This window comes from Polypterus senegalus, chromosome 11 (genome assembly GCF_016835505.1).
Source record: "Polypterus senegalus isolate Bchr_013 chromosome 11, ASM1683550v1, whole genome shotgun sequence".
Taxonomy (NCBI): domain Eukaryota; kingdom Metazoa; phylum Chordata; class Cladistia; order Polypteriformes; family Polypteridae; genus Polypterus; species Polypterus senegalus.
In genome coordinates, this window is record NC_053164.1 from 36698596 (window position 1) to 36711570 (window position 12975).

The 12975-nt window shown below is 35.5% G+C and overlaps 1 protein-coding gene across 1 annotated transcript in view; it reads right to left on the reverse strand.

Moving 5' to 3' along the window:
* zgc:152830 (uncharacterized protein LOC767682 homolog) overlaps positions 1 to 12917 on the reverse strand; it is a 32368-nt gene extending 19451 nt beyond the window's left edge. The window contains exons 1-7 of the mRNA XM_039768370.1: positions 12759 to 12917; positions 5768 to 5809; positions 3595 to 3685; positions 3150 to 3215; positions 866 to 948; positions 639 to 747; positions 424 to 548 (exon numbers count right to left, since the gene is read on the reverse strand). Coding sequence (XP_039624304.1) covers positions 424 to 548; positions 639 to 747; positions 866 to 948; positions 3150 to 3215; positions 3595 to 3685; positions 5768 to 5809; positions 12759 to 12772 — 530 coding nt within the window. The 5' untranslated portion in view covers positions 12773 to 12917. The remainder of the gene's footprint in view (positions 1 to 423; positions 549 to 638; positions 748 to 865; positions 949 to 3149; positions 3216 to 3594; positions 3686 to 5767; positions 5810 to 12758) is intronic.
* Between the last annotated feature and the right edge of the window lie 58 nt (positions 12918 to 12975).

Here is a 12975-nt window from a genome sequence, read left to right on the forward strand (position 1 = left end):
AGTAGTCTATCCTGTTAGGTTACATGAGACAGTGAATCTGTGGACTCTCAAGGTGTGTTTTTGATTGGTTTTTGCAAAGTGAGTGGCACTTTTTGTTTTTTTTTAGAACTTAACATGAATTCAAAACTTTAAAGTTAAAGCAGGCCTCTGCTTAACTTTTTATTCAACATGCTGTTTTATCCTACTTTAGATGGGGATCTCTTTTTGTCTGAATGCTGCAGGTTTTAAATTTGGTTATTTATAAAAATAATGTCACTATTTTACATTCATTTTTTATATATTTTTTTAAATTCTTTTATGTAGAAGCAATACATGATATTCCTCAATTAAACAAATATACTTTTTGGGGGAAAAAAAACAAAAAAAACAACACAGATTAAAGATTATGAGATGAACAGTGGGAGATACACTTGATTTTATTACCTGCCACTTTCCAAGGCAAATGCAAGTTGCTGGATCCGTTTTCCTTCTGCTTCTGATGGAACCCAAAACCCAAGCACCTTTACCTTGTGCCTCTTTTCTGGGAAAGCCTCACGCAACTCCAAAGGCTGATATGAGAACAATTTAATAAAAATTACCTCAGCAACAGACAAAAAAAGCAATAAGTTGGAAAATGTGATATATGTCATGGCACTTACCACATATAGATTATGAAGAGCCCCTAGAACAGCTACCAGGATGTTGTGTTTAAATGACTTATGTGGTGGGCACACCAAAAGGGGGCACTTCATACCCATTTTAACAGCTCTACAATCAGAAGTGAACCAAAAAAACAAACAAAAACACAAGCAAACAGGGGCAGGCTGGTTACAAATGACTATAATTGTAAGCTACACAGCAAGTGCATGAAAAGCAGTGTGCTCACCTATTAATAGCAACACTGGCAGCATCACTGAACTGCCTCACATCATCATAGTCCCGGTTCAGAGGTCCTGTAGATGAGAACACCTAGTTGGTGAGAAAGAGATACCATTTATTAGCCATGATGGTCAACCACAATTACATCTGTAAAACTAACAGCACAATGAATTAGCTTGAAGCATTTTCACAGATACATTATTATTATTTTAAACACTGTATTGCAATAAGTCAGTTAAAAATTCATCAGGCATACAGTGCTACATCAAATTCAAAAGTGATTAGACACCCTTCTCACTTCCGGAGGTTAGCAGAAGTTCAGCATGTTTATTAATCTTTTCCTCATCACCAGATTCTAATATTGTCTCGTAAAGGTTTTACATAAATAGATTGTCCCCCCCATTGTATTATTGTAGGAAGTTAGAGTATAATCAAGTATTAACACTCAAACCAAAAAGACAGAGAGAGAGAGAGAGAGATATTGTGATCTTACAGCCATTAGGTAAATAAATGAAGATTTTGTTCCAATGATATCTGAGCATCAGGTATTCCCATAACTTGTGGCCTAGTAAAGCAAGTGCCAGAAGACATTGATCAAAATTAGGGTCTTGATCAGAGTATATTTTGAATTGTATTAAACAATGTTTCTCAATCACTCACACACACACACACACACACACACACACACACACCTTTAAAATTAAAACAAAAAGTTTCACTTTCAGAATAATTATACTGCAAAAGAGCAAATTGTCACCACCCTTCCTTTCTTCTGCAAAATGCCTTAAATATAATCTGAGCATTGCTTCTGATCTCAACCCTTATATTAAAACAGAAAACAACTGGCTATGCCTACAAGTAATTTTAAGGTGTTGTCCACAAATAAGCAAACTAGATCTTCTTACTGAGTCGACTATCCAAGGATATAAGAGTCAATTTTAAGAAGCAAGTAGTGATTCACACACAGAGCACATAGAAGATCAAATACAAAACAAAGCATTTAACGTGTTACTTTAATTATTATGTGATTTGAGAAATTGGTTAAACGATTTTAAGATGAAGTTTATGATGTTCTACTTTAATGACAAAATAAACTACGTGATTAAAGTGGAAATGTCGAGACTGAAGTTGACATTTCGTGCTTTTTCCCCACTGTGTGCCTTTTTTTCTCTGTACCCTAATAAGTTTTCATATGACACTCAGACAGTGGGCTAGAACTCGCCTTTTCACAGCGACTTTGATATGTGACTTCTTTTTTTATTTCCGGCACTGTGCGATTTTGTGATCGTGAGCTTTCATGTTTCTCCAACACGCCATGTCACTCGATCAACTTCCTTTTGTTGATTATACCACGGTTTATTTGAACAAATAGTATGTTTTTCCTTTGCCTCCACTTGGTATTCGCTGAAATTCTTATATTTTCCCCTGTGCTTTCCCCTTTGTCTTTTCACAGAAGGCTGCACTTAAGGGCGATTTATATTGATTTGCATATTCAAAGAGGCGTAATTCTGGGAGGAGTTGGGGTGTTACATAAAGCGCAAGCGCGTAGTTTTCACGCGGATCGGGATTTATGTAGCGAAAGAACGTGGAAGTTGGAGTACGCACAGATTCCTGCATCTGGATTTTTCTGTGCGTAAGCACATTTCGGCTTTTGTGCTTACGTCATGTTATAGTGCGAGTTCTATGCACGGCATTATACATGAGGCCTCAGGTCTTTCAGTTGAAATGCTCATATATGACCTGCTGACTGACATTCTTGGGTGGACTGCAAATTCTTTTGAAATTAATTTTGAAGTAAAAAAAAAACACTATAATTAAATTGTACCTACAATCGTCACTTGTAAAGAAAAGTATTTATACATGTTTATTTCACATTTAAAGTTGCTAAAAATTGTAATGTTAAATATTTTTACAATGACATAAAATTCAAGCTAACAGCTAATTTAAGTCTAGCAAAGACATTGCAGTTAAAAATGGAAGTTATCAGAATATTACAATAACAAAGTTCAATGTTATACAGTTACAAGGTATAGTAAATCATTAGGCTGTTTACACTATATGATATACCAATTATAAGGTAAATGTATTTTACTAGACATTAAAAAGACAACACATTTTATTAAAATGCATTTTAATCTTTCATCACTTACTATTCCCCCCTACTTATAAATGCAACAAACAGTAACTGCAGATATGCCATCATGTAAAAATTATGGAATTTTTAGGAAATTATTTTATATGTGAGGAATGAAAGTCGTTGGGGACAACAGTAGCTGGGGATTGCTACTTACCATACGTTCACCAGGTAGACCTGGGGCCTTCAATGCAACTACTTCACTGCAAATGCCAGCATCTACCTGTTAAAAAAACAAACAAACAAAAAAAAAAAACATCAATGTAGCCAACTGGTAAAATAACTACTGTATTGAATGCAGTTCTGACTTTCTTCATTAACCTAAATCACCTTGAGCATGGGAAGGGTGCTATATAAATAAAATGTAGTATTATTATTATGACACACATTTTCTGCAAGTGATTAATTCCATTCATATAAAAATCATAAATTTAAAATAAAAACCTAATTTTACATCACAGCATCAGGCTGGTCTACAAAGAAAGGCATCAGCTGTATACAAACACACTCCCAAAACCAGGATAGCTTTTGTGGATATTCAAAGGTGAGATTGATCTAACTTGATCCTAGATCAGAACCAGAAGTAATAAAAACCTGCTCACATTTCCATATTCAGTGAGTGGCACCTGAAGGCTCTTCAGCTCAGCAGGGAGCTTCTTTATGCAATCTGTTATCAACACCACTCCATCAAACCTGAAAAATAAACAATCCATAATGTAAATGTCAAACTAATCAAGCCAGACTTGCAAGTGGCAACAAAAACACCACCCAGCCCAGACATGAAAGAAATGTACCCATATCAATCTAATCCAACTAGTTAGTAATCCTTATTAAAAGAAGGCTCCGCCAAGGTAAAGACTAAATATTTCTCCTAATTTTACTTTTAAAGTTCAACTGGGGTGTGGTGGTGGCAAAACAAAGTCACATCCCTAACACAAACATTTCAACACAGTCCACAGCTGCAACAACTGATTGAATTAAATTGAAGTCACTGACTTTCATCCCCTTCTGAAGACAAATCTCTGATTCATTTAAAAAAAAATGTAAAATGCTTCATTTCATATATGAACAACTTTGACCTTTACTGAAAACTCTCTATAGTTCTGAACACTGACCAAGATCAAAAACCCACAGGTACGCTCTATCACTAAATAACTTCTCCAGTGGGAACAATTTGTGCCCCAAAGCAAATTCTCACTGACCACAAGGACCAAATGGGCAAATCTGTGGCAGGCCAAGTTCCTAAGGGTTGAAAATTTTGTGAATGAAACGTAGCTTTCGGTCTTCCCCTTGGAAAAATGGACATAAACCACAAAGTAAAGCTGTAGAAAGTAACGTTGTAAGATGTAGGAAGTAGCGGGCACTGCATCACAGGCCTCAAGACTACATGAACAAACAATGACCATAATGTGCTCTCTGTTAAAAAAAAAAAAAATGAAGAGAGCAGAGAGAAAACAAAACCGTACAAGTAGAAGGTAAACCGTGTCAATCCACTTGTCAAAGGCAAACGTTAAGGAAGAGATGATCTTGGAGAGATGAACTTCTTTGTACAAAGATCCTTTAAGTTATTGATTATGTGGCCATTGCAAATGTGATGAACACCACCATCAATTCAGCAATTCAAGTATCAGAAATAAGTCAAGAAATAACATGTGAACTCTATAACAGTAAATTACAAATTACTTGATGAAGCTCCTACTTGAAAGAAAGCTGCTATAGATATCATGAAAAGCAAATTTCAACAGTTTCCCCATCTCACGATCTGCAATGATTCTTAAAGGAATCCTTTAATTCTTAAATGAAATGAATTAAATTAAATGAATACTGTGATAAAAGCAATAAAGTCAAACACACAAAACAAAGAGCCCATGAATGTTTTACACAGAACTTGCTAACATTAATGCAAATGAACAAATCCTTAGAAGTATGTCATAGCATACAGAATTGTGCATCTTGCAGAGAAATGTTCAACAAATAACAGGAGTGCAAAGTTTATCCTTTGCACGTTTAGCCTTTTGAAAACCATGAGGAAATTACTGGGTTGTGACCCTATTTCAGAATCCATCCATCTGTGTAAACATGTACATTTAGTTGCAACTTTAAACAACAGTAAAAGATGTGGTTGCAAACTACTTGAGAAAACTGCAAAAGTTCCAAATCTGTACAACGTAATGAGACAAATACAGAGGTTATAAGCGCACTGACCTTTAGGCCACTTAGAACAAGAATCACAATACTGTAGGCCCTCCAGAATGATTATGAAACAAACTATATTGATTGTTGTAGTTAAAATGTAGACCTTGGTCGCTTTCAAGAAAAGAAAAACTGCTGCTGGAGGCTCTTAGGGGCAACCTATGTAATAACCAACCATACCATCTTAATCAAAAGAATGGCCTCTTAGTTGAAATGTCTTATATTTTTAGGTAAAAGGGTGAGAATTGTCACTCTGCAAAACACAATATAAACCCTTTTTAACATTTGTACATAATTATTAATTTTAAGCAAATGAAAAAATAATTCATTCTTTGGCTGCTGAAATGTTTGTGTTAGGGATGTAAATTGTTGTTTTGCCACCACAACACCCAAGTTGAACTTTAAAACTAAAATTAGGAGAAAACTTAATTGCTTTTGTCTTCATAAATAATATATTATATTCAAGACAATAATCATCATGCTGAAGTTAAACGCTTTGAAATACTATTTAAAATGATGAAGCATGCTAAATACTAAGTTTCATTGCTCAAAGAGGTCAGAGATTACTACAGGCATACTTACTTTCCATCAGAGCAGTTAGTGGTAAACTCCAGAGGCTGAACACTTAAAGAAAGAAAAAAAAAAAAAAAGAAGATGATATTACTTATGTTGCAGAAGGATGTTCATTTTAAGGAATGTTAAACATACTGGTTAATTGTCGCCACAGGTAAGTTTCTGTAAGATCACATTTTGTATAAAGCAACCCGATAAGACTCTAGTATGACGATACTTCCCAATCCCTTCTCTCTCTCTCCCTCTCTCACACACACACACACACACACACACACACACACAACTGCACATATGTACAACAGTAACAAGATTAAAAAAAAAATACAATATAGCACACAAAAGTAAATTATACTAACATCTTGACCATATAGCAACTTATGCACAAGGTGTCCCGCCGGCAAGACACGGCCATATTTAAAAGTTTTTTGCTTAGGTTGCAGTAAACCCAAACGTTAATCAAAAGCAGTAATGGTATTTTTACTTACTCAAGGGTGTTCTTCTTTCAAATAAATCATACATTTACATCTTGTTTTCTGTCATTATTAAAATATGAGATTTATACACATATACTCTTGAGGCAAGCAGCATGTCACAGCTGAGTGAATCTGCTTTTATCAAAGATCCCCACCTATGTCGAGTCATATACAGTGAAAGGCTCATTACCATTGGATAGTGGAGTTTAAGCCCATTACAATGATGTATGGTTATCTATAATTGCTTATTCATATTGCATGTCATAGTTGTGCTTAGAAGACAGTAAATAAACATAACCAGATGCTGTCTGCTGTATGTTCTACCCATGTTATTTACTGAGCAGTGCTCTTTCACTTTCAGCACAGGTAATGTTTCTTAGTGTACCAGTTAGTAATGTTATGCTGAGCTTGTGCATCTCAAAATTTCATGTGAGGGGGTGGAGTAGATTATACTGTGAACAAGTCTAATGTACCCGCTACTCAGTGACTGCCATCTGCAACTCAAAAGTGGCCAAGAAACGCTGGGTTAGGTGTATGGGCGTGTATGTCTGTATGGCAAGTTCTGAACTCATGGCTGCCTGTTTCCTGCCCTGTGCCTGCCTTGTAACCCAGCACTAGATGAAGCTGGTATAAAAATATATGTAGGTACTTAGTTTTTTCCAGATGTGAAATGCAAGAAAGTAGTAACAACAAAAAAAAATAAATAAAAAACGCACTGAACTTCTGAGGGGCAGCGACAGAAGGCAGGAGAAGATGTGTGAATTACAGTACAAAAATTCCAATCTAGTGTACAAAATGTGCCAGCTTCTTTGTGTGTATGGATAAATAGAAATTGTTTCAAGGACTGGTATGAAAAATTATTTTCAAAATAAAGGTTTGGAGGAGTACACAATTTGTACATAGTTACAAGCTATTTATTTTTTCCTTTTGAGTTTTATTTATTTAGTGTGTGTGTGTATTTTATATATCCGTTTTAATTTTTAATAACAAAAATATAACTGCCACTACAATAATTGTTTAGAGAGATTATTTAGGTGCAAGAGACTAAATGTTTCCAGAAAAGGGCACTGTTTCCAAACAGGAGGACATTTTGTGCCAAACAATAAAACTTTACAAAGCTATAGAATAGGACATTTAAACTTGGCACAATGATAGCTGACAGATTGGAGTGCAAAGGAAAATTGATTTCTGGAATGTGCATTGTCAAATGTCTTGGTATGTACTGTAAAATCCAGTCTTATGGAGAGAAAACCCTAAAGCACTAATTTGTTGTATTTCATTTAGTTGATATCGGTGTAAACAAAGGTTTTTAATAGGCCTGGGAAAGTTATGGCATTCATTTGTGTGATTAATGTGTCTTGGTCAACATGTTAAAATATGTTGTCGCATCCAGGGCCGGCCAGGAGGCAAATGCCTCACGTAGTGCTTTGGTCAGGGTGGCATTTTATGTATTATTATTATTTTTTTTTTTTTGCATTACAAAACATTAATACTGTAATGATCAGGTTGGAGATGCAGAGGGCCATGTGGCTGGACAGCACCCAAGCACTGTGCTGCGTTATGCAAATGAAACATCTGAGTAAGAGGAAGAAATCCCAGGAAAAAATTTAGAAGGAACATGAGAAACAGGCTTAAGTGTAGAAGGTGCTGGAATGGAAGAACGCCTGCTTTGCGTTAGTGACAGAATGCAGGAGTCACACAGGACGACTGCAGCACAGGTTCGGACGAGAATTCACAGTAAAACAACTGCTTCTGGGCCATGACACTGAAACGGAAGACAGTATGGAGGGGTTAGTCAAGTCTGAGTGCAAATAAAGTTAAGGCAATCGCAGAGCTGATTTTATGTCAGCTTCTCCAGGTAGTCCCGTACTTCTCAGAGAGGTCTCGTCCACCTCAGGTGCATGTCTTTCTCAGGTCAGGACCCAGGGGCACTACACTATTATTTCCACTGCGCACTAGCTGAAAAGAAAAAAAAAAAAAAACACTTGTGCAGAGTATAATTATCAAATCATTGATGGTGCTGAACAATTGAGTACTTATAGAGTTTTAACACAAGTTTTAAATTATGCCCTTTTAAGAGATGCTTGTTCTGTCAATTAAATCAGTCTTCAGCAGTGCATTCAAAGTCAACAGTCGTTTTGATCGTTTGATTTTATTTTGATATGAGTTTGTCTCCTATGTTCTGCCAATTTAATAATTAAGTATCATTTTCTTATTGCCTGTTTTTTCAACTTGCCTTTTAGGAAGACATTCAAATTTATATTGTACTTGCTCAAGTAGTATTTTCTTAACGTTCAGGTTTAAGGTCATGTTCAAGTTTAAGCAATGCCATTATTATTATTATTATTTTTAAATTCCTTTCTGTTGATTCTACATTCAATTTTTTATTCAGTGTGTATTTACTTCATGATTAGTTTTAATGTTAGGTGTGATTAATTACAATTAATTATAGTTTTTTGGTTGTTATGTTTTCTTTTTTAAAATCAACTCCCCAAATTACTTTATTTTAAATATCTGAAGTGTTGTACTCACTTCTCTTCAGCCATTGCAGCTTCTTTTTTACATAAGCAGAGTAATATGAATGTATTTTTGGGTACATAATTTAGGTACAATGATGTCAAAAATCCCTTACTGAATAAGTTTAGTATTTTTCATTAGTGTTATTTTTCATAATAATGACATAAATTTGCTCTGGAACTTATTTTATTAAATGAGGTTGTGTTTAAAAAATGAAAATTGCACCTCCTCAAGGAATTTGCAATTGAAGTCAGAGAAGCTCCAGAAGAAATGTGAAATATAAGTCTTAGAAATTACCAAATACATGCACTTCAAAGACAAGTTACCAAGGGGACAATATTACAATTGTTAAATCATACAGCTTTGCAGATATTTTTCAATTTTCTGAATGTAAACTGGAAAAAGCTGGAAGGACCAAATAGATAACTTTAATCAGATAAGTTTATTTATTGATCTCATTACTTGCAGTAGCACACGGCTGAGTGCCGATCCTTCACAGGTTCCATTTAAGTGCTACAAGCAAAATTCTGAAAGCAGCGAGATTACTAAAAGGGAGTTGGTACAACCTGTAGACACTGGATTTTTTCCCCCATTATAGTTTCACATTCAAGGTACGTACATTTCTGAACTATTCTAGCTGAAAGAATGTTGAACAAAACAGCTACAGATGCATTTTACCTCTGGATTCCTTTAGTGATGTTTAACTCCAAATAACTTTATTTTAATGTTTGCATTATTCTTTATATTGATTGAACAGAAAGCATACATTTTGTACTATGAAAAAAAAACTTTTAAAAAATATTTTCCACTTTCACTTGTTGTTATAGACATACTTCTGAAAAACAAAGTCATGTTTTCTGAAACTGTAAGCTTTTCAGACATACTGGGTAGGTTTTAAGATTTTAGTAGCATGGTCTTTCACCACAAATGTGTAGGAATAATAGTGACTTGAAAAATATTACACATTCCATAAGTATAATTTGACCAGATGTCAAAATATGCTTTTGATAAATTAGTAGCTTGTAGGGTTTTTAATAATAATGATTACGGTTGTTCTTGTGGTGATGTTTGAAAGAGCTTCATAACATAAAATTCCTTGCAATTTGCATTGTTACAAGTTCAGTAAGTATTGCACTTGCATTGCACATACATGCAAATTGATAGCTCTAAATTATTTGGAAATATTGTCAAGAACTTGCATGATCATGTACTTCATACTCTTTCAAAATTCCTTTTAATTATTTACATATACAAATTAAAAAAAAGATGTTGAAATGCAGTGGTTTCATTCAGTTTGACCTATGCTTGCACATATCAGCAGAAACAATGAGGAGGGCCAGGCCATACGAAAAAAAACATGAAACTGCTGACAGGGGGAGTTTTCTAATCTTCAAAATTTTACAACATAATCATAGTTCACAAAGTGATAATATATCCCACAAAAAAGCAGGATCATTATCCAAGAAAAAAAAAAAACCTTCAAGGAAAATTATGTTATATGAATAAATATGGGGGCTACACTTTGATGTCTTTGATGAAACAGGAATGAAGTACTTAAACCATTTGTTTCATAAACCTTCTTCAACTGCCTAGGGTGGTAAAGTCCCTGTGTAGATTTACTAGTAACAGAATCTGTATGTACATATATGGTATACAGTATGTGTATGCACATTTGATATGCATTTGCTGCATACAGCTAGTGTTATGCTCAGTTTCACATACGGTTTAAGGAGGCTCAGGCAGACATCTTCTACCAGTTCTCTGAAGTACTGTACTACTTCAATGCTGTGGGCTGCTGACATTGTAATACCAGTTCATGGGATGACAGATGCCAGAAGGAAGCAATCTAGAAGGCATACTGACTGACAGTACTGGCCAAGGACTTGTGGGAGGAAGTGGCAGACAAAATGATGATGATGAGAAGTGTAGAGGCCATTATGACTAATGCCCCCGATCTTTGCTAGGATTTTTCTTTTCTACCCTAGAGCACCATCGATCACTAGTTGACAGTACAATGGTATGCTAAAAGGTTGCACTGTAGTGCTTTTTTGTGTCTCAAACATCAGGATGCATAATGCCTTTATAACTGTGTCCAGTTATAAAGACACACTGGCAAAGATGAAATATTTTTGTTAGATACATTAAACGTATCTTTAGTATATTATATTGGGTCTAGAAACAGTTTATTGTTTGTGTTTTTTTTTTCCTGTTTACCCTATTTTAGAATGCACTTTATCTTCTATTTTGCTGAAAGAACAAGTGAATGGATACAGAAACAAAAACTCAGTTCTATGATCTTGTATGTTGCATTTCTATGAAGAAAATGAGAGCACACTCACATTTTATAAATATAATAAACCAGGCATAAATTACAAAAGCAGATGAAAGGTATAGATCATTCATTCATCCATCCATCCATCCATCTTCCAAACCCACACTATCCTCACCAATGTTTCAGGGCAGCTGGACCCTACCCTAGCAAGCATAGGACACAAGGCTGTAACAATCACCGGACAGAGCACCAATCCATTGCAGGGTGAAGACACACACGCATACATACACTTGGGTCAATTTAACTTAACCAATCCACCTAACCCACACATCTTTGAACCATGGGAGAAAACTGGAGTACCTGGAGGAAATCCACACTGTCATAGGAAGAACATGCAAACTTCATGAAGAGAGGAGCTGAGACATTAACCTTCTTGTTGCGAGACAGTGGCACTACCACTACACATCAGTGTAAGAGGGCCACAGTAGGTGACAGGTGTCCTTCCAACCCATCTCGTAATTTTTCAGCAAATGCTGCAGTTAATTTGAATTCTTATTCAATCTGGTGGCTTGCTCAAGTTATCCTTCTACAGCAATAGGTTACTCAAAAATTATTACATTAGATGTGGAAGGATGCTCTTTACAGTAACAACTTTTGTATACTGTAGTCAGTTCTGACAGGTTTAGATTTTTCCTTATTTTAGTTCAATATTTTCTTAAACTGTGTATGTTTTAAATATATTGTATCTTGCTTTCCAGGCAGTCAGCAATAAGATGCAAATAACAAGACAGTCAAAAGCTTCCCAATTTGCCTGTTACTGTTGACAGAGGTGCGATTAACATCACAAAGTAACTGTTTAAGTAAAATAAAAGGAAGAGTGAAGTGTAAGATTGAGGGATAATCTCTCCTGATGCACGGTAAGGTTTTACTGAATTTTCTCATAAAAACATAGAAGCGAGACAACTAATTAGACCTCTTTTTATACAGAGGAAGAATAATACGGTACTTTTAATTAAATAAGTAAGTTCAGCTGATGACAGGACGGTTCAAAACCAGCAGTTCGGCAACTTTGCAGGACTAAAGTTGCCTAACGCTAATTTATATTCCGTGTCTCTCTCACAAAGATTTAAACATCCATCCATTATCCAATAAAACAGGAATATGGGCAAAACATACAGTAAATCGTAAATACATAGCGTACGTACTGGACATTCTAAGACTTGGATGAATACAAGAGAGAACGGATAGGTTGGTGAATTCGATGTTTAGCGACTACATTACATGCAAAAAAAATTGAAAAAGCACAAAACATTAAACGCAAAGAGTCACGGAAAGCATTAACAGTAAATGAAGACTGGAAAAAAGAAAAAGCACATCATTAGTGTGAATAACAAAAACACTGAATGATGGATCTGAAAGAGATGCACACGGATGGCAATTCGTCTCAAATCATAACAGTAAATTCAGCAGATTAACACCACTTTGAACTATCAGTAGTTGATATTTAGTCATGTAGACATTTGCACCATATATCTGCCTCGGGTAACTAACATCATCTAACTCATTTAGCAGAAGAAAGCAGGAAGTCGTTGGATTCGACAAAAACGGTTAAATACGCCAAACGAGGCGATTTAATTCTACACCAATGCAGCGTGCACCTCCAAAAGCTTTAATCTGAAATACGCATTAAAAACCTGCAACCTAAATAAGTGAATAGCAAACAGAAACAAAAACTTACCTTAAAACCCCCATTCTGAATTGAATGCAAATTGCTCCCTTTCCACGCAATGAGGTCGCCGTGTTGGTTCGCAAGTAATGACCGTACTAGCCCCGCCCCTTCCCTTGCTGGGCCCATTCGATTGGCTGTAGGGCACGCCCTGAGCTTTGATTGACTAACTGTTTTGCGTACTGTAGCATGTAATCTGTAAGTTTTCAGCTGTCTAGTACATTTGGCA